Source organism: Amblyomma mixtum, chromosome 5 (genome assembly GCF_055824585.1).
Source record: "Amblyomma mixtum isolate Tamu chromosome 5, ASM5582458v1, whole genome shotgun sequence".
Lineage (NCBI taxonomy): Eukaryota > Metazoa > Arthropoda > Arachnida > Ixodida > Ixodidae > Amblyomma > Amblyomma mixtum.
In genome coordinates, this window is record NC_143016.1 from 49,489,087 (window position 1) to 49,510,492 (window position 21,406).

Consider the following 21,406-nt stretch of genomic DNA (forward strand, 5'->3'; position numbering starts at 1 on the left):
CATCAAACCGGCTTCGCTTCAGATTAGTCCTCATGTGCGGCAATGCTAGATGCCTGGTGCATCTATCATTGCTCGATCGTTGATGTTTCTCGCATCATTGAGATTTCTGTTCCACCGTTTGTGTACTTCGTCATTACAACTCAAGAATCGTTTCTATATCGTCCTCTTCTTTTCTGCGTGTCGCTTGTTGGACACCATACTCCTCGTCCGGCCTACCTTTCTTTGGCCGTTCGTACACTCGCATGAGCTTTAATTGCATTATGCACGCTATTTCAATGATTCTGCAGATCGTACTCCATTATCGTTGGTTGTACGTATTACCGTACGCGCATACAGGTGAAAGATTTAGTCATACAGCGACAATAGTGGAGCAAGTAGTTCCTGACTTCTCAATTTCTTTCTCTGAAACACGATGGTGGTCTATTTACGCCACCATTGGCATCTCCGGGGCTCACGTGAAACGTACTGGGTTGGTCAAAAGTTCCCAGGCCACAGAGTCTGCTTTTCTTCGGTACATGCCGTCCTTTATACTCCGATAAAGCTACGAAGGTTGTAAAAGTTAAAAGGATGCTTCTTTTACACTCTACAATACTATAAGTTTCGGGGCTGTCGTAACTGTCTGTGTATACTGTTCAAAAGTCGAGCCTTTGGCCTTGGGACTTTTGATTAACATTGTACATTGAGTTGGCAAAAATAGGGAAGAAGGGGGCTCATTCAGATGTCTATGGTCACAGTTAAATTTATTTAATTCGTTTGAACTGTTTTCTTTTCTATGAACCTTCGGTTTTCATACCGCCTCTTCTGAGCAATGGATTTTAGAATTGTTTTTTTCCCTATTATCTTCAGTTTGCAAGTGCCTTAACCAAATGTGTTTTAACCCCTGCGGGAACAATATTAACGCAGTATTTTTCTTCCAACATGCTTATAGAAGCCTCCATTTCTGATTTTGAGGAAACTGCGCTTATCATGACGTCGGTCTTCGTTTTGTAGCAGTTGTGTGTTGTTCAGAAGATCGCTGAGAGCCATGGCATATTTGCAACAACATTTACGGTTGTTGAGTGTCGGACTAGTTCTGTAAGCCTCTCTAAGTACGGTTGTAATTTCCCTATTTTGAAATTGCCATAAGGTTTCAACGGAATGGAAGATTTATTTCTGCCTAATGCGTATACAAAGCAAAACTTCATCTTAAGTCTCTTTCAGAAAGCGTTGCTTCGATAACATTGTTTTAGGCGTCGTCTTCCAACTGACTGCAAGTCTCTTTGTTGTATGCTGCATTTCTGAAGTCGCAGTTGTCTTCAAACTGGTCGATGCAGTGCTGCGGAACGTTGTCTTGAGCCTCCTTAGATGCCCACAGCATGCACTCTGTAATGGCGGCGAGAAAATCCCATGTGAATATCTAGTGTTGTTGTAGAGCGGCCGCAATAATATTTGATATTACGTGAAAAAGGAAGGCGTTACGAGAAAACGTATACAAAAAGCACCCTCCTTTACTGTTTATATGTGCAAATGTCACTGAAGTAAGGAGCCTGCCTCAGGCCTGCTAGTTTGGCTGAGATTCCCGTCCTTATACATGCTTTTAATTTGTGCCATTAGTATCAACGCCTCAGTGGCAAAATACGTCAGAGCTTATGGAAGATATTAATAGTATATAGCTCTTTATTCAAAACGGGTAGTTATTGACCTAAAGGCAAGAATTATCATTGGTTCAGTCTCAAGAAGGATTTCATAGCGCAACTCAGAGCACATCGGAAATAAAGGTGCGCATAATTGTGCTGTGTGCTGTGAGTTGCGATACGAAGTACTCAGGCCCCGCAGGGGTTTTGATCACCAGTGCCGCCTGGTAGCCACTAGTGATACAGGAGATAAAAGCTTGATAGAGTAGATAAAAGGATGAATTGCTTGGGAAGTGGGTCTGAGCTCACCCTGAGTAGACGAAAACAGTTTGTGTCATGACGCTTTTTGGCCACAGATATTCTTGGGCCTTAAAAACACTTCATAATCATACGTAATACGTCTTTAGTAATGTTCCAGCTAATCTTGAAAGAAACGCAGCTAAACGTGGCAACACATAAAGTGAACATTGAGGGGGAAAGGGGTGGCTCAGGGTGCGTAGCCAACGTTTTGACACGAGCAATTGCCCTCGTATTGTCAAGTTCGTTACGAACAATCACAAAACTCGGCCCTGGTATAGAAAATAGGCTTTTCGTGTTCTTTTTATTACATACGAAAACCTCTAATTAACACTGTATCAGTCCGAACAATGTCAAGTCTTAATAACGTATCAAGCTGTAACGGCGTGGTCAAAGATATAAAAAATGTTAATTCTGGCAAGGCTCCTGACAAAAACTTCGAGGACATTCAAGCTTGCTTTTAAGAGTAGAACCAATGACACAATTCATCAATTAAATCCAATCAATGAGCGCAACACACAGACAACACCAGCTAATAACTTTGCTCCCTAAATCCCGTACACATTATTAAGGGATGCCCGAATGAAATGTTACCCATTTAAATATCACTCATACAGCGGGAAGGAATTTTAAATTACGTGAACCTTCAAGATACATACGTTTAATTTCATATAATTGAGTAATTCTTAATTACCATCCTCATAAATGCCAGTGTAGGCACATGCACATATCTCCACTAAATTTTATTAAGTTAAAAGACCACAACGCAATCACTAGGTCCACCGTTATTCAGCTTGAATCAAACGGACCTACGTGCCCACCTGGCCATGCGAAGGCCCTCGGTTGGAGTCCCACCCAAACCCAAATTAACCAATTTTTCTTTTCTCTTGTTTAAAAAAAACACTGAGAATTTCTTCGGAAATCCGAACACTCGCTGTCCTTTTACTGAATTTTATATTTATTGGCTTCCATCGGCCAACGACAGCGACAACGCCGGCTTTTTTGCAACACGGGACCCTTAACGATTCAAAAGGTATTAAATTCTGCTAGCTTTCTGCTAACACCAAATACATGCCTCATTGCAAGATCACGGGTAGCTCCTTCTGTCATGTTTGCATTGGAGTCATACTAAGTTCTTATAATAAAGGCTGTTCGATGTATTTCTGCTTTGTGATTACAAAGCTTATACAATGAGCCTGCCGCTACATTTACGAAGTGACGATCTGTAACATACATTTGCGGTAGTTTATATTGCACTGAATATAGCTTCACTATTCCATAGTATTCTATATTTATAAGCGCATTATCAAAACATTGATTGCACATCTAGCACATTTTATAACTGAGAAACCCCAATAAGAATAGCAACTGCGTCTACCAGTTTTGAAGAGCCGGTGACATCAGCGACAAAATGCAAATTACGCTAAATCAATGCAGTTCACACGCGTGGTAGATTCAAGTATCTCCTCAGATTCACATTTATTTTTGTTCTTCAAGAAAGGCAACATAATTGAACACTTGGTTCTCCTGACAATATTTTTTTTTACCTTCAACGCCTTCAAATGGAAGCTCAGAAACAGCGCACGTCTTGTAGTCCGAGTAGATGAAGTTCACGGTTTGCTCAGGGGCTCCGCCTGCGTTATTAGCACACGAAGCCCGTTGAATTCTCTTTTATCTCCCATGGAGCACTGACTTGGGGATTAATGCATTGAACACGAACGAGAAGAGCGCAGAAGAAGCAAATTCTTTTTGATTCGAATCATCAGAAAAGAGAATAAGTATGAAAGTCTGTTCGTTGGCTAACAAAAGAACGGCAGCCGAGTATGCCACACGTCACCTTCCTCGTTCTTATACAAGTTGTGTTTCAACACTTGCGCCTTCTATTTTTCAAGCACAACAGAGTAACTTAAGATTAATTGCTATTGTGTAGCTTTATAACTTCTGGGAATGATCTTTTCTAGAGAAAACAAAAAGGGGCAAAACTTGTGTTACAATGCACATATCATCTACCATTGAGGTGGTCAAACTTACGCGTATATATAATATGACCAAGTTTTTGCTTTGATTTTATTTGAAATGTGTTAAATTCTACCTCTGATAAGCGATATAAATTTGCTCTAGTAGAACGATTCCATTTCACAAGGGGTTTTATGCGAGCGCATGGTGTGCGGTTACATGCCGTTCATTATTTAGCATTCACTGCAAGCGATACAGTTCAGATTTTTACGCTGAGACGAGCCTATAACCACCTCTGCTTTTCTGTCAATGAGTTCAATAGAAGCCGGACAATAGTTGCAACCTTACGAAAGTATTTTATGCAGCGGCTGCAGTGGAGATAAGATCAAGAAGTGAAGGAAAGTAAAAAGCTTTTAAACAGCGCTATTGCACTGATGCATTTTTGATGGAAGTCGCTAATATTTACCGTCGCCGAGCGTGAACGCAGGCTTGTTAGGCGCAGGTCCGGGCCGAACATGGAAGGTTACGTTTTTTCTGAAAAAGAAGCAAGAACGCATTAGAAGCTGAAAATTTTATATATGACCATATATAAGTCGTGTCTGCACTCGTGGATTTCTGATCTGCGCGGAGGCTGTTGGCGCATACTTTTATATCCGACGACTGTAAATGTCACCCTAGCTCTTTGTTTCAAATTTCCATCCAGAATATGTGGTCACAGTGCGCATGATGCATTAGGCGCTGCCTTTTTTGCATGAATTATAGCGCTTGTTTTCGTGAGGGTGTCGAATTCAAATATTCAAATTGCCAAGTGACTTAATTAGGTCACGTGAATCTTTCTTTAAAACTTTATAAGACACAATTTAGATGAAAAAGAACATTTCGTGCCCGCTTTTGCCCACATTGTGGAGAAGATTTATTTATCCAATTATGTCATGTGCGTATTCCACTGTGCAGTATTAGATTTCAAGAAATGCGCCCTCGACTTGGGGGAACTGAGCAGCTTCATCTGAAGTCCCCTTCCATAACCCTGTCAGAGTTTGTGCATATCAACTTCTATTTGAAGATATTGATCTTCATTTTCTAGAATCGTCCAAGTGCTTCGTGAAATCAGCGGCAACGATCTCTAGAACTGAACGTAATTCAAAGACGTACTGTGATTCAGGGATGGTCACAGCGATGTTTTCAGCTGAGCCTATTACTGATTCTTCCTGTTCTAAGAAGCCTACGAGAACGACCGGTGTATCTCTCTCGGAGGTCGGCAAACACCAAAGGCGCGCAAAAGCGTGCACTTCGAAGCTTGTGGACGATGGTCGCGGCATCTTTGCACTGCTTATGTTTTATTTTCGGTAGGACGTCTTAAAAGAAAAGATTCAACAGTGGGGAGAACAGAATGTTTAGAAGATGCCACCGAAGAGCATCTTTCTCTGCCCTATACTCGAGCTTGTTTTAGGTGTACTGTTGTTCGAGCGCTTTTTTTCTAATTAAGTCTAAATAAATTAAGTTTTAAATTGAAAGGTAAGCGATGTGCGAACGCTTCTTTTCATCGATGGTGGTAGCAAAATTAATGAAGACAAAAAAGAAATAAGGCAAAAAAAAGATATTTTTTTACGCCGTCGTTTTCCACACCAACTCGACCCTTGGTGCCTTCCTACAATACCTTCTGGCTGTCTCTTTACGAGTAGAAAACTTCTGTGGGAATTCCTGGATTGGCAGCTGCTGCGCTAGAAGCATATAAAAATCTCCGTGAGATATAAATAGCCGAGACATGCGTAGCCCACTCACTCTTCTTTCAATCACATATGTTATACGGTATTATGTCCCCCTTAGAAGCGCCGGCTACGCTTCATCGTCTCCTTTTAATAAGAACTTCTGCTGATGTGTCAAATTTTCCGACCTATCAAATTGAAAAGTGGAACGAAACACAGCTACTCAGATAAATATATTATGCACAAGGTAATAAATTGGTCAGAGCATAAGCTCCTGAATTGTTTGCTAGAAACGAACCACAGCAACGCTTCCAGGCAGCCAAAACGTAGGGCCTCAACGCTTACTTTTCTTTGCCGTTTAGGCCTGGCAGAATCCAGACATACGTGGCGCTTGGGCCGTTGGGGTCAAATTCCGTTCGCCTGGAGGTCAGGCAGTCCAGTTTTCCGTCCTGATCAATGTCCAGAATGGCAACTCCGTAGTCGAAATCTCTAATGATCTGCCACGAAATAGAATTTCACAGCACTTCTATTAGACGCCACGTAAGTTTTTCGAGGGCGAGGTGTAGAGATGCCCCTGCGTGGAGGCCACAGGTAAAAGCGACAGTTGTATTACGGTTTACGAATGATTGCCCTTGGTGGAATGTGCGTCATGACAAACGTTAAACCTTGTCTAGATGTTTGCGTCTCTCAATAATGGAAGAAGGCTAACAGGAAAACTCGTCGTAAAGTGGTGAGACGGTACAGTTTATGAAAAAGTTATGACCTAGCAATGTTACCGCGGAGATAAAACTCCTGAAGACGTGCGCATTCTTTAAGGCTGCGAAGCTGATGTAACGTCAGTAATCAGATTAAATAGAACGAACTGCTCGAGCCCGCCGCCATTAGGTGTTATTTAATAAGTGTGCTTGATGAGGGTACAAAAAGCAGAAGCATATTAAATTTTAAGTCCATTTACGCTGGCGAGAACAGGTGCTGGGAGGTGGGAGGAAGTGTTGTTTAAGTTACGTTTTGAGAGACTTAATGACCGATCATCGGGAGCAAGCTAAACCTTAATATGGTGGTTTCATGCTAGGCCAGAATAAAGCTGAAGTCCTAGCTACTTATACGTCCTTACTAACTAGAGCGGAGTGTTTTTTAAGGAATATGGGGTTTGAATTCGAGACATTAGGTTAGAAAAAAACAAATTTTATTTTCAAACGACTAACTTGCATGAGCCGGGCAGAATACCATGCTGTTACTGAGTCGAGATGAGATTGAAGGCCATGGCGATAGATATTGAAGGTGTTTCACCATAAAGTGCACTATCCAAGGCAAAATATTTGATCAGATGGAAGCACGAAAGCATCTTTTTGGGCGTGCCCAAATTTCTGATTAAATCTGTATATATCCATTTTTTATTCAAAATACATACAGTGCCCGAAGGTATTATTGCAGCGGGAAGGTTACTTATTGTTAGAATGAGGCCTATGTGAGGAAACAATGATAAGAACAATTTAATAACATAATATTGAAAAAAAAAGATTTAATTAAGGAACGAAGAGCAAATGAATAAGTAAAAAATGCACCGCGTAAGTTGTTGTACATTCTACAAAAGAGCCCGAAACATCGTTTCAATTTTTCATTCAGCAATTTTGTATGGTAGTTTATTCCATTCGCTGGTGGTGTGTGGAAAAAATGAAGAAAGACTCTTATTTTGAAATGATGCACAGGACTCTTAGATGTAAAAAGAGGAGGCAAAAACTAAGCTTCCGTTTTTACACTAACTATGCGGGAATATGTTCTGAAGAGCATATCTAAAGGCATGTGTTTTCTGGGCGTGATTAATACTTCCCATCCCAAAAATTCTGAAGTAATGTAACAAGAAACGTAAAGTTGTAATTATTACAAAAAAATTAGCTGCATGATTTTGTGCCCTCTCAAGCATGTCTGAAACAATTTTAGTTTTGTAGGTCCCATACTGCGCAGGCGTAATCCAGTATATTTATTACGTTAATTAATGTGTCCTATAATTTTAGGAGGTGTTTTTCTGCAATTCCGTTTGATGAAATACACTGTTTTACAAGCCCTTCCTCGAATAGATTCTGCATGCTCACTCCAGGTTAGTTTACATGAAAAATAAGCCCCAAGGGATTTGTACTCACTCGCGATATTCGTACAGTAACTAAAGTATAATGAAACAGTTATGGATAGCGCTTACGCGTAAAGAAGACTAACTGACACTTAGAGGTATTAAGAGAAGTTTTCCACTTCACACAACAACGCTGTATACAGTCCAAATTTTGTTGCCGATGATCATGGTCAGAAAAGCACTTAATGCAGTGATAAATGACGCAATCATTTGCATGCAGATGCATTTTGCATGAGAGATCGTGAATAATATCATTAATATAATCAAGAAATAATAAGGGTCCTAAACAAGATCTTTTCGGGATTCCCCAAGTTATGGCAACGTATACAGATTGTGAGCCATTAATGACAACGCTATGCATGCGATCCTGTGCACAAAACTGAGTCCAGTTATTTGCAAAATGGTAAGACAAAGGACAGATAATTTATGCAATTACAAAACACGGAGAACACAATCAAAACGTTTTTAAAACCTAAAAATATGCACTCAATTTGTACATCAAGGTGAAATAAAAGTAAAAAGACTTAAGGATCAGCTTCGCCTTTCCTCTGCACAGCAAATGCGTCCTTCACAAAACACAGAAAAATTCGCTTCTACAGTGTTTGCTTTATGGAGTGTATTTACGATTGTTAGATTGTTAAATGCGCTTCTTGGATTTGGGTTAAAGTGGTGAATATTTTGTGCGGATTCAGTTGGAGTAACTTGGACTCTGAAGCTTATCTTCTTTCTGGAACTCGTTACCGGCGGGCTTGGAACGAAGTAAACTGAGATAGCCACATTGTTCAAAAAAAAAATGTGAACTACACGCGCAGTGCTGATTGTTAGCAATGGTAGCGACTCTGACGTACAGCTCAATGCGGAGAAGACAAAAAAAATTCCTCACGTGCCTTGAACGCATCTACGACTCCATGCGTAAGCTGATGCTTCGCCTTACACCGACTTCCGGGCACCGCCAGCAGAATGCATACGCCTAACACCGCTATCGAATGCAGTGGTCTCATCTTGGATTCGGAAGAACGTTTACAGCCGTGAGCCTCTCACCTCGCTCTCTTTTATGCCGAACCGCATGTTTTCTTGAAGCGATTGCGTTGCGGTTGGTTGTGGGGGTTAATCAACTTCGGATAATTGAATACTCGCCATCCACTGTAGTTCACATAATCATCCTGCAATGTCACGAATGCACTAGTTGCTGAACCTCGTTGAGAAAAAGTGGTTTTCGCAACTTTGTTCGCTACTAATTTTTGTTTCTTTGATAGCGCACAAATTGCTCTCCACCTCCCCCTGTATTAAAAAAGCCTACAGTCGCGCCTTGACGCCTAAAGAACGTTAATAACGGTTGGATAAACACTTTCGTCCGTTGGCAGAGGAACTCATGATCAGATGTCATACACTGTGACGGCTGGTTGGCGGCTCAATTAACCCAAAGTAATTGTTTCTGGGTCGTCTTATTAGGCGCACGTCATCGTCGTGTAATATCATGAATGCTGCTTTTGATGAGCCTCACATGAAAAATGAGAATTTTTGTCACTGTTTCCTATACTTTCTTCCCCACCACCACCAGTTCCGTACAAATATCTCTGCATCTGCACTGCAAGCAAATAGGAGGAGTAGCTTACCCCTCATGTAAAACACCGCCCCTGTGGGGTCTTAGAGGCATTGAAAATAAGTTGTACAAATAATATATTTCACCTAATATTGTGGCAGGAGTAGAATTAAGCATGCCGCGGGGAACAAATGTGCGCTGCTGCGCTCGGTGTGAAATTTGCTTCAGCGCGGCATTACATATATGAGTCGAGTTAGCAGTTATGTACATTTCCTATTTTGAGATGTTAAACGTGGCTTTATGCCCAGCATCAAGGATCAATTGAATATCCACAGCACCGAATTTCTTGCGATACTTCTCAATGGCAGCGGTAACGGGTTGATACAGCCCAAGATCATAAAAAGGACTGCATGTAGGCAAGTCGCCCTTAGAAACCGAACATGGAAGCGTATAATTTTGGATCACTACGAGGGAGCGTTTCCGATAGCTGTGTTGATTCAAAAGTTAACAGGGACTAAATATGATCTAGTTTTGTGACTCAGAGACAGCAGAGACTAGCATTTAAGACTCTTATTCCGCAAAGAAAAAGGCGGAGCGTAAATCAGTTCCACAGCATATTGAAGGTGTAGTAGTGATCGTAATGCAGTTTAACAAAAGGTATAGACTGCATGTAGCACAGCACAAGTAATTATGGGAAAGGATTGAAGAAGGTTTCTATAATGCCGTCCTAATAGTGTTCAGCAAAGTAAACTCTTTGTTTGCTCATTTAATTGATGATTTCCGTGCTAAAGTGGAGAAGAAGTTGACAGGTAGTATAGAAGCTGTAATATAAAGCTTGTGCTCTGGACACGGCGATGGAAACCATACGTATAATTGGCGGCGCGTCTCTGGAACAGTCTCGACATTTTTATTGATTCTCTGGTGAGAGGTTCGCAGTACCTTCCCTAATCTTCTAGACTCATGGAAGCCTCGCATTCTACCACCTTCTAGGCACCAACCATGTTGTCGACGCCTGGTTTCCCCCGAGGGATTACTTTTCCACCGCGCGCACTACAGGAAAGAGGCAGGTATCTCTTAGAAACAGGCAAGACCGTCACGCAGGCTATGGGCAGATCGTTAAGTCACTTGCCACGCGTTCTCGTCCTTCCGTTTATTTCAGTACGTCGTTCACAACAGCAGGCTTTACCTGCCTCTATGAGCAGCACCCTGGTGGGATTTTTGAAGACTATCAGCTCTATTGAATACCCAAAAGAAATGCGAAGATAGCGGCGCCTACAAGCTTCTATTTCCGATTTTTCTTTTCATGACGCTTCCACATGTATAAGAACAAAACGACGATAGAGTAGTCTGTGATGCAGTCATGGACAACTGTACGTAGTTCTTTGTGCCATTCAGTTATAAAGGTGACGAAAATATATTCGCAAAGCAGAGCACCCAGGGGCCGTTCTGTTCGCATTTCTTTTTTATTGCGATTGCACAATAGAAGACGAGTCAGTAAAAACATGTATCCTGTTAAGGCGAGCCCTTGAATTGGAATGTAAATGTGTGAATTGTATCATGATCGCCATCTGCCTACCTACGCCCACTGTAGGACAAAGGTCACTCTCATATTCCTCCCATTGAAGCGAAAATTCTCGGGAATGAGGAATGAGGAGACTTTCGTCTGCTTTGACCACGTATCCTGCACTTGGTCCTCTAAAATGCTATTTGCAACGTACTACCACGACCTCAGCGAAGAGGAGGAGGTCGTGGCTGTTTGTTGTGCACCGCGGCCATGCAAGAATCGTTATGACGGGCGCGCTTCTCAGGGCCGGCCTGCCAACCTGTATGCCGGCGTCAGAAAAATGCGATAATGTTGTTTGTTCGCATTCATGCCAAGCCGCGGGGTAAAGGAATGTAAAGCAATACTCATTTCTGAGGATCATTTGCCAGTACTGAGTTGCTGGTAGAAATTATAACTGCGATACAAGCAAAATTCTTCCCATAGCCACTTCGCTGCTGCCCAGTGCGGCTCACCTGTTGTCTGCCGGCTCCACTGCTTTACAGCTAGCCTGCGTCCGGTGCCTCGGCCGTCAATAAAAAGTGCACTTCATTATGATCTATTGAACGATCCAGCTCTGCTTATATTTTTGCTCTGCCATCTTGCAAATATGAACTGCTGTATCACCTTTTGTCCTAGAAGGTCTACTCAAAAGAAGTCACTTTAAGATTGATTTTACTCTACCATCACCCTCCGCGTAAACGCGCATGCAGCCGGTAGTACTGGAGCCGATTTTGAGGTAGGTATCAGAAACAGCATATGCCTTTAGGATCTCGAACACCATGCGAAAAAGCCACCAAAGATCATAAGGTTTCGAGTATCGAAAACTGCAGCAAGGCTAACGTGGATGGCAGCGGAACGCGCCGCTGGATTGACGACAAGTAGAACCCGCTCAACACTGCCTTAAACGGGTATATAGTCTTGCGCGGACGTATTCAATGATAACGGGTAGCAGTTCTTGACTGCGCTACGACAGTCCTGCACAGAAGCTCATCTTGTCACCTACTACAGGCGCTTACATATCGCATCTACTTGATTCTAACGCGCACTTTTTTTTTTCGAAACTGAACCTCAAACGACACGGCCGTTGAATTCGGATACAGATTCGAAACCATTCTACGAACAGACCCAGCGCCACTGCAGTCAGAAGATGGACGTTAAGCTTTTGTGCTTTAGCATGCTTGGCATATTCGAGACGTTATGCCCAACTGCATATACTGCCGCGTGTTATCGGACCTTCTTTGCAGCAATGAGCATTTCAGATTGAGGGACCGAGCAGCGGGAATTAGGACCAAGGGTCGTTGCCTGCTCCGGCCGGTGTTTATGCAGCTGCGTGTGTCAGCACAAAAATCGTAAATCCTTACTAAAATCGCCTCCGCTAACGGAAATTATCACTCCGTGTCATTTACCTGGCTGCTCTCGCTGTTGTTCGCTTTCTCAGAAAAGCAGCAGGTGGCGCGAAAAACATGCGTTAAAGCTTGCAGTGTGCCTCTCTCGAAAATCCGAAATTACCATTCCCCCTCTTACCTCTCGCCGGAGGACCTGCTAGAATACGTAAATACTCGAGCCAAGCATAGCCTCATGTTTGCTCAATACTCGGTGTAAAGCGTTGATAATAGCGCATACGAGCAGCCCTGGGAGGATCACGTTTTCCGCACGGCAGCAGGTGTCCTGCAAAAGCAGAAACCAGTCCACAAAGAGTCAGTTTCGAAGCAGGTGGAAACCTACAGGTGGCTACAACGTGCTCTTCTTACTGCTTGTCACGGTTGTCACCTAGCGTTGCATGCGGCTGCACCCGCTACGAGTTATTATTGCTAGAACAGAGAGGACTACGAACGGTTAATCCCGCAGGTGTATATCTGGTCTGACAGCGTGCTAGAAGGACATGCGACGTGAAGACAAACAACATACAAAGGAGGGAGCGCATCCAGCCTGTGCTTCTCGCTTGTTCGGTGAGATGGTTCTACCAACGCGCTGTTTTTGTCGTTTTAACTTCAAATATCTGCTAGTATAGCTTGGAAATTAATTGTTGTAACATCAGGACCAACGCATGGGAGGTAAATGAATTGTATTTATTCCGAACGACCGCACATATATATGCTGATGTGTGACGTCCCACGGGTCATGCTCAAAGATGGTCGCGCCAGACACACAAGTGTGCTTGCTAGCCGACTTGCTCCGCTATCACTCAAATGTTATTGTCTCACCGACCTGGCAGAAGTAGAAGAACTTGCCTGACAGGTTCGCTTGCTTTGCGGCCAGATTTCTACAGGACCATTGGCGCCCGGGTATATTTCTCATATGCAATCACTCCATCACCGAAGATGTCTTTGTACCGGTCTAAGCAGCTTTTAAGAAGATCGTCATTAAGTTCATGTGATCAAGCCAACTAGCCCGACAACATCTCTTGATGAACCCCACAACATGCATTCTGCGCAAGGAGGAGAGACTTAAACATTAGTTAGACATTAGCAGTAAGCGGGAGAGGCAGCAGAAAGCCCTATATAGTAACGAATATAATGTCTTTATGTATTCCGTGTAGAAAACGATGGTCGCAAAAAAGGTTGGTGTGTTCGTTTATTTGGGTTTAACGTCCCGAAGCGACTCAGGAAATGAGGGACGCCGTAGTGAAGCGCTCCGGAAAATTCGACCACCTGCGGTTTAAAGTGCATTGACTTCGCACAGTACACAGCTCGGCAACTAGCGTAGTGTTTCTTTCGCAACATTAATTCTGCCGCACTCAAAGGCAATTTTTTTTATTCAACCCCTTTGTTGCGAGCGCCCTGCCGCGGTGGCTCAGTGGTTGTGGCACTCGGCTGCTGGTCCGAAAGACGCGGGCGGCGGCCGGGATCGAACCCATGTCTTTCGGACCAGCAGCCACTTGGCAGGGGAGATCTCCCCCTTAGCTGCTTGTATTCTACGACGGACTGCCACTGATCGAACACCCAAAAGAATCATTTGGGCTCCTGGCCACCAGGGCTTACGAGGTAATGAGGCCGCTGACGCAGCTGCCCGAGCGCTTACTCAGCGGGCTCCTTATCCCAGCTCTTCTGGCTCGGAGACTAACCAGCCGCTGCTGCGATTCAGGGAAATATTAACACATTATAGCGACAACCACCGCCTTTTCCCGGCCCCTGCAAAAGGGCTGAGTAAGACGGAGGAGCGAACTTTAAGGCGCCTGCAGACAGGTACTCTACTCTGTCCTGCAATAATAAAACATTACGATCCGAACACGGATGGGCGATGCCCACACTATGGGGAGACCTGTGATATCTTCCACATGGTGTGGGCATGTACTCAGAATCCCCACCTCCCCCCTTCCCCTACCCCTTACAGAGACGCATGGGAGACTGCCCTCCTCAACTGCTCCTCGCTTGAGTCCCAAAGGGCTCTGGTGAAACGGGCGAGAGACGGGGCCTCGTCATGTGGTGTCCCGGACTAGGGACGCCGACCATGTAGCGGGGCCACTCTGTGGCTCCCAAACTCTATTTCACAAAATAAAAGTTTTCACCACCACCACCGAGTGCCGTAACCACTGAGCCACCGCGGCAGGGCGCTCGCAACAAAGGGGTTGAATAAAAAAATTTGCCTTTGAGTGCGGCAGAATTATTGTTGCGAAAGCAGCACTACGCTAGTCGCCGAGCTATTTCGCGGAGCCGAGGAAAGTCCATACTGCGCATGCGCGAGGAGCAGTGACCTCACACGGCGCACAGCTGGCGCGCCTCCACCATCGCTGCGCTGGTGACTCAGAGGTGCCGCCGCCGCGCTCGACAGTTGCGCATGCGCAGTAGTGGCGCATAGCTAGCGTGCCGGGGCCGCCGCAGCTGCCGCGCGCTCTCCATAACCTCTCTCTCTCTCCTCTCCGATGCACAGTAGCGGCGCACAGCTAGCGTGCCGGGGCCGTCGACACGCCAGCTGTGCGTAGTGACGTTAATTGCTCCTCGCGCTTGCGCCGTATGTCGTGCAAGAGCAGGCGAAACGGCGAGGCTGCCGGGAATGTAGCTCACGCAACATTATATGGCTACGTGTAGATGTTGGTTTCGCAATCCTCAAGGTTTAACCAGAGCTAAACCAGAGCCAATAATTTAACAGCCAGTAATGCTGACGAAAAAGAGCATGGCTATTAGCAAGTATTGCGAATTTCTTTAAGGGAGGCAAGCAACAATCTTCAAAAATGATGCCAATCCACATGATGAATCGCCACTGTTGACGTTATCATATCAGTTTCGTTAATGCGGGAATGCTTTTAATCGCTACTTTTTTACAATCTCAGCACAGACTTTTATCCGTCCGTGCACGCGATGACCAAACTCGCCAAAATAAAACACGCTAAAATGTGTAGGCATGAGCGGGCTTCGAAGCCAGTCCTGCGTGGCCCTAAAAAACAATCTCGAGGAAAGTTTCTGAGAGGCTATCACGGAGATTCCGAAATGTGTGCGCGGGCGCTTTTGTGTGTGTGTGTGCGCGCGCGCGCTCGCGTGTGTGCGCGTGTGTGCGCGTGTTTGTGCGTGTGCGTGCGTGCGTGTGTGCGTGCGTGTGTGCGTGCGTGTGTGTGTGCGCGCGTGTGTGTGTGCGCGCGTGTGTGCGCGTGTGTGTGCATGTGTGTGCGCGCGTGTGCGTGCGTGCGTGCGTGTGTGCGCGTGCGTGTGTGTGTGTGTATGTGTGTGTGTGTGTGTGTGCGCGCGTGTGTGTGTTTGTCATGCGAAACATTTTATCGCTTGCATCTGATCGTCCCTTTACTGGCCTGTTGTTGAATGGAAACTTCCCGATAGCATAGTTCTTACCATCGGAATAGCCGAAAAGATTCTTGAGGTAATGGTCACAATGTGCAAATGGCAGTGAAAAGGAGGAAAAATTATTTGATCCAGTGTGTCAAAGAATCAAGGCTGTGGAATTCCGTCAGGCTAGGGTGAAACTTTTACCAGTCTATTATTAGTCCAAAAAACGGATTTGTTTATAACCAGCAAGCAATTGTGAAGGCAATATCTTCTGTAGAAATTGTGGTTTTGCAGTGAAAATAAATGTCTCAGTAAAACTTCGTTAAGCGATCAAATATCCTGCGCATTTTTGTTAAGTTCAAAACAGAAACCAAGTTCTGAATTGAACGCGTGATGTCATCCTTTTAATGCATACTCAATGGACTACATACTACATGGAATGCATACTCAATGGCTAAAACCATTTCGCAGGCTTTAAGTGCATGTTGCATACATTCGGCCCTTTAAACTCCTCGAATCCTAAAACCGCTTAATTTGTCCTTTCAGGAGAAGCTTAAGGGACCCCTCCGATTTTTTACCGGTTTCATATGTCTGGCCTTATTTACATGGTTTTGCCACCAGCAAAAACTGCCATTACAAAGCATTTTAAAACAACCTCGGGAAACAGTTCAGCCTAAAGGTCCCCATAGTACACGAATGAACCAAAAATATTGTGCATTTATTGTTTATGTCGCATTGCTCGCAAACAATGAAGACAAGAAGAGGAAACTGCGGAAAAGGACCAAAATAAGGCGGAAACCCCACCACGGGTGCACGAGTCGCTTCTCCACTTGACCGTTGAGATGCGCGCAGTAAAGTCTTTCTTGGCTTGACTTAAAGCCTTTCTGGCGGTGACGGCCAGAGCAGTATTTTTTCGCGGCCTTCTTTAGGATATAAAAGTTGTTTTCTTAGAGTGTGTGATGTGCACGCGGAATCGCCGAAGGATTTTTGAACGCGGTGCGTCGATGGGGGTGCGTCGGACAGAGGAATGCCGCGCGTGCCAGCCCCACGTTGCGGGTGTGCGCGTGCGAATGGTGTGTGCGAGGCGGGCACGAGGTCTGGGCGTCCGCTTCGGCTGCGGACGCCTAGTGGTCTGGGCGTCCGCTTCGGCTGCGGGAGGTGGTTGGTTCGAAACCCACCGCCGGACACCCACCGGTAAAAATGGGTACAAGCCACCCCCGGCCCGGCGCCCGGCTTCTTCAGGGGTGTGCGCTTGGAAGAGGCTCCGTAAACCCCGCTGCGCCCCTTCGGGGGCAACCTAGTTTCGAGCACTCAGCCTGCAAAGGTGGTTCGTGTTTCACTGCAAAGTGAGGAGTTCCGACTCAAAACTCGTACGCTCTAACCAGCGTGTCTCAAGACAAACACTGTAAGCGATCCTTCGTTTCGAAGAGAAAACTAGAGTATCACAGCTGACTAGACATGCCGGTTCTTCCGGCTGTCTGACTTGCGAGAAAAAAAAAAAGGGCCACAAATTGGGCTTATGCCGCACGAGGCGGACTTATGGTTGCTTGGCAGGGGAACTTATCACTCATCCGCCAAGGCAACTGTTTGGTCTAAGACCCCTTTCCCAAGCATTTCACCCTAGAAGAGCCGAGCACCAGGCCAGGGGAAATCTTGTACCCATTAAAGAAACCGGTGGGTACCCGGCGGCACTGGGGATCGAACCCAGCACCTCCCGAATGCGAGGCGGATGCTCTACCACAAGGCCACGCTTCGGTGCTTTAGACCGAAGCGCTTAGACCGAAGCGTGGCCTTGTGGTAGAGCATCCGCCTCGCATTCGGGAGGTGCTGGGTTCGATCCCCAGTGCCGCCGGGTACCCACCGGTTTCTTTAATGGGTACAAGATTTCCCCTGGCCTGGTGCTCGGCTCTTCTAGGGTGAAATGCTTGGGAAAAGGGTCTTAGACCAAACAGTTGCCTTGGCGGATGAGTGATAAGTTCCCCTGCCAAGCAACCATAAGTCCGCCTCGTGCGGCATAAGCCCAATTTGTGGACCTTTTATCACTTCTCCCAAACGTACACCCCTAAAGGAAGCCGAGCGCCAGGCCGGGGGACGCTTGTACCCTTTTGACCGGTGGGTGCCCGGCGGTGGGTTGGTTTCGAACCACCCACCTCCCGCAGCCGAGACGGGCGCTCAAACCACTAGGCCACGACTGCGGTCAGAGCTGACGTGTCAGAAAACCGAGAGAGAGAGAGAGATAACTTTTATTTTTCAGCTCAAGTCCGAGCCTTCTTAGTTGCCCGTTTGGTGGGCGCTATTTATCGGCGGTGGCAGAGTAGGGCCACGTGTCCCTTGGATGCGTCGGATGTGGGCGGCGAGGAGCGGCCAGAGGGTGGGCTGCAGAGAGGTTGGTGGAGCGGTCCATCGGGCCCACGTGAGGTGAAAGGGGGGAGGCAAGGTATGCGAGGAAGGTATGGTGGGAGAGTTAGTTGCGCGGGGGCATAACCAATATGTATGAATGTTGGAGGGATGCTCTCCGCACACGAGACAGGCGGGTTTGCCAGGTTTATGAAGGATATAGTGGGAATACAGTTCGCAGGGAAGGGAGTTAGTCTGTGCCTGTCGAATTAGAGAGGCGTCAGCACGGCAAAGGAAATGGGAGGGTGACGGAAGGGTTCGTCGCATGTGCCGCAAATTGCGAAGGTGTTCGCGGCGGTCCTGTCGGTGTGTAGCGCGGTCTGCCTTGGGATTATAATGGGCTGGCCAGGCAGTCGGAGGGCCCGGTGGTATTTTTTCACGAGCCAGAGCATGAGCAAGCTCATTCTCCGGTATACCTTGATGACCAGGAATCCATTCAAGGCGGACATGGAGCGTAGGGTGGGCTGTTAGGTATTGCAGCAAAGTGTCTAGGATATGGGGAGGGAGTTTTTGAGATTCGAATGAGCGTATGGCAGCCTGAGAGTCTGCACGTATGGTGATGGTGGAGGACAGGTGGTCGTGAAGCGTAATCGCCTCTGCTATGGCCAGAGTTTCTGCGTCGGTTGAGGAGGGCACTCCTGTGTGGAGATGTGTGGAGGTGCTTCGAGGGCCGACTACTGCAGTAACTACTTGGTGCTCGAGGATATGGGCATCGGTATAGTAAGTGTCGTGGCCCAGTACGGGTAAATGGTTCGCCAGTGCTTCACGCCGCCCGGGATTTATCGTTGGAGACATGTGGCGTGGAATGGGTTTTACAGTAAGACGCGGGAGGCTTTTCCACGGGGGAGCAGATGGTTGAAGCGGGGGTAGTTGGGAAATGGTGTGTCCGAAAAGGCTGAGGAGGTCTCTGCCTTGCTCGGAGGTAGAGAGACGGTGTATCTGGGCTCGGTGGTGTGCTGCTGCGCGTTCTTCGAGGGAGTTGAAAATGGCGGCGTCTGCGATCAGAGCATTTGCGGCGTAGATGGGAACTCCCATGGCTAATCGAGTGAAGCGACGCAGAGAGGCTTCCAGTTTGCTTACTTGAGAGGATGTGAGGCGTTGATAGGGGTAGGCGTACATGACCCTCGAATAAACGAGTGCTTCTATAACTCGACGGAGTTCGTGTTCTCTGAGTCCATGCTTTTGACGAGATATGCGGGACAGCATGTGGCGAATTTGGTTCAGTTGTTGCAGGAGTTGGCTAAGCCACACGTTGCACTTGCCATCTTGTTGAAAAGTGAAGCCAAGGATCTTGATGTGGCTCCGTCGGGGAATAGGGGTTTGCGCGAGAGAGAGTTGAATGAGTTCGCGGTAGGAAGAAGCGGTTTTTTGAGGAGCGTTAGAAACCACGATGTATTCCGACTTTTCGGCGGAACAACTCATACCTATGCGGCGTGCATGCTCCTGAACGACGTCGAGGCCTTGCTGCAAAGTGGATTCTAGTTCCCCGGCGTTTCCTGTGGTAGACCAGAGAGAGATATCATCCGCATATATAGCGTGGCGTAGGCCAGGAATTTCAGCGAGTTTTCGGGGCAGTTCTTTCATTGCCAAGTTGAAAAGCATAGGTGAAAGAATGGATCCCTGTGGTGTACCTGCGGTGAGGGGAAAGGGGGCGGAAGGTGTGCCGTCGGGGCCAATGATTCGGAGGGTCCTGTCTGTAAGAAAGTCTTTGATGTAGTTGAACATGCGGACCCCAGGGCGAGTGTCTGCCAGGTTGGTGAGAATTGCGGAGTGGGCGACATTATCAAAAGCCTTTTTGATATCCACGCCGGTCAAAACTCGAAGCTGTGCGCTGCTTGGGAAGGCGTACAAATCCTCATAGATTTGCCGTCCAATGTCTTGTGTGCATACGTGGGCGCGGAATCCGACCATAGTGGGAGCAAGACAGCGATTGGTATGCAGGTGCCATTCGAGGCGGGTAAGGGCCATCTTCTCCATCAGCTTCCCTAGGCAAGAAGTCATGGATATAGGTCGGAGGTTAGTGATGAGCGCAGAGGATTTTCCTGGTTTCGGAATCATAATTACATGTGCCTCTTTCCATGCAGCGGGAATTTTCCCGGAGCGCCAAACAGTATTAATAATCTGAATAAGTTCGTCTAGTTTTGAATCGGGGAGATTACGGAGTATACCATAGGTAACTTTATCTGGGCCGGGTGCTGTGTTTCGCTTAAGGGAGCGTAGAGCAGCCTGAAGTTCGGCGAATGTAAAGTCGGAATTCATTCCTTGTTCGTCTGCTTCTTCTTCGGTGTAAGGGTATGACGGGGAGCTGGCAGGAGAAGTAGAGGATGGGTAAAATTGATTTCGGATTTGCTCAACCAGCTCTTCTTGTGAGACGGAGAGGGCCAACTGTAGCTTTTGAAGTGTGTTACGAGGTTTACCCTGTCCAAGTAGGGTGCGCATAATGTGCCAGACTTTTGGAGTGTGGAGTCTCTCGACCATGTCATCACAGAGCTGAAGCCAGTTGTTCGTGGCTAGTTGGTCAGCGTATTCTTGGGCTGCTTGCGTTAGTTCAGCAACTTTTCTTTTCAATGCGTGGCTAGATCTACAGTTGCGCCAAGCTTTTATGGCCCGGCGACGTTGTTTCCATAGCCCAAGTAGGTGTGTGTCAATGTATGGATAGTCGGGAGATCGGTGGATATGTTTGGTGTGTTGGGAGACGGTCTCCATAATGGCGCTACACCATATTTCGGGGTCCTCGAGTGAGACTGATAAGGAGTCGAGGGCCGGCCGAGCCTTTGGCCAGTCTACGAGCATAGTGGGAGGTAGATGTGTTCCGGGTGGTCTGGAGGGTCGCTGGGACGTGAGCGTTATCTGAAGAATACAGTGATCACTCCCCATCGTGTCACCCGTATTACTCCAAGAAGCGCGGAGATCGCTGCGAATCCATGCGAGGTCGGGGTTTGTGTCGGATTGTGCTCCACATCCTAGACGTGTAGGCATGAACGTGTCATTGAGGAGGGTGAGGTGATTAATACTGGCGAAGCGGTCGAGTTTTCGTCCGGAGGCTGAAGTACGGTCGTATCCCCATGCAGGGTGTGGGCAGTTGAAGTCACCAAGAAGGACGAAAGTAGTAGGGACATTAGAGGCAGGGAGGGCCGTATGCAAAGGTGGGATGCTGGTTTTGGAGTCGGAGGGAGTCCAGTAGCAGTTTAAAATCGTGATACGGTGACCCTGATAGGTGGAGTGTGTCAGGACATGCTCTTTCGTCCCGGAGTTGAGGTGGGATGTATCTTCCTGAATGGTGGGTATCGTGCGCCGTATGTATGTAACCGTCAAAGTCGGCGGAGGAGGGGGCGTTTGATGTCCTTTTCTCTTCATGACTATACTTGGCTGAGTAAAATGGTCGTAACCTGGCAGAGAAAAGGCACCGTGCGTTTCCTGCAGTGCGATGACGTCTGGGTTAACGCCAGTAATCTGCATGTGTTGCAAGAGGGCATTTTTCTTGCGACGAAAACCGCGGCAGTTCCAC

At 46.6% G+C, this 21,406-nt stretch overlaps 1 protein-coding gene across 2 annotated transcripts; it reads right to left on the minus strand.

Annotated features, from left to right (window-relative positions):
• Positions 1–1,167: 1,167 nt before the first annotated feature.
• LOC149342080 (uncharacterized) lies at positions 1,168–8,836 on the minus strand. 2 transcript variants are annotated; one of them, XM_089542086.1, is made up of 5 exons: positions 8,588–8,836; positions 5,918–6,069; positions 4,333–4,400; positions 3,458–3,544; positions 1,168–1,362 (listed from the first exon to the last, which is right to left on the minus strand). In XM_089542086.1, exons 1-5 carry the CDS (start codon positions 8,699–8,701, stop codon positions 1,226–1,228), a joined length of 558 nt encoding a protein of 185 aa, XP_089398212.1. In that variant the 5' UTR covers positions 8,702–8,836; the 3' UTR covers positions 1,168–1,225. The 2 variants fall into 2 exon arrangements, with proteins under 2 accessions (XP_089398212.1, XP_089398213.1); XM_089542087.1 differs by having other exon boundaries at positions 8,584–8,713.
• Between the last annotated feature and the right edge of the window lie 12,570 nt (positions 8,837–21,406).

Bases quoted from the DNA above. Each gene is read 5' to 3' on its own strand.
- LOC149342080 (XM_089542086.1), bottom strand. From the start codon at position 8,701: ATGAGACCACTGCATTCGATAGCGGTGTTAGGCGTATGCATTCTGCTG. The intron at 6,070-8,587 runs GCACGTGAGGAA...ATTTCGTGGCAG, and splicing joins GAGTCGTAGATGCGTTCAAG to ATCATTAGAGATTTCGACTA. The intron at 1,363-3,457 runs GTAAAAAAAAAT...CCGCCATTACAG, and splicing joins TCCATTTGAAGGCGTTGAAG to AGTGCATGCTGTGGGCATCT.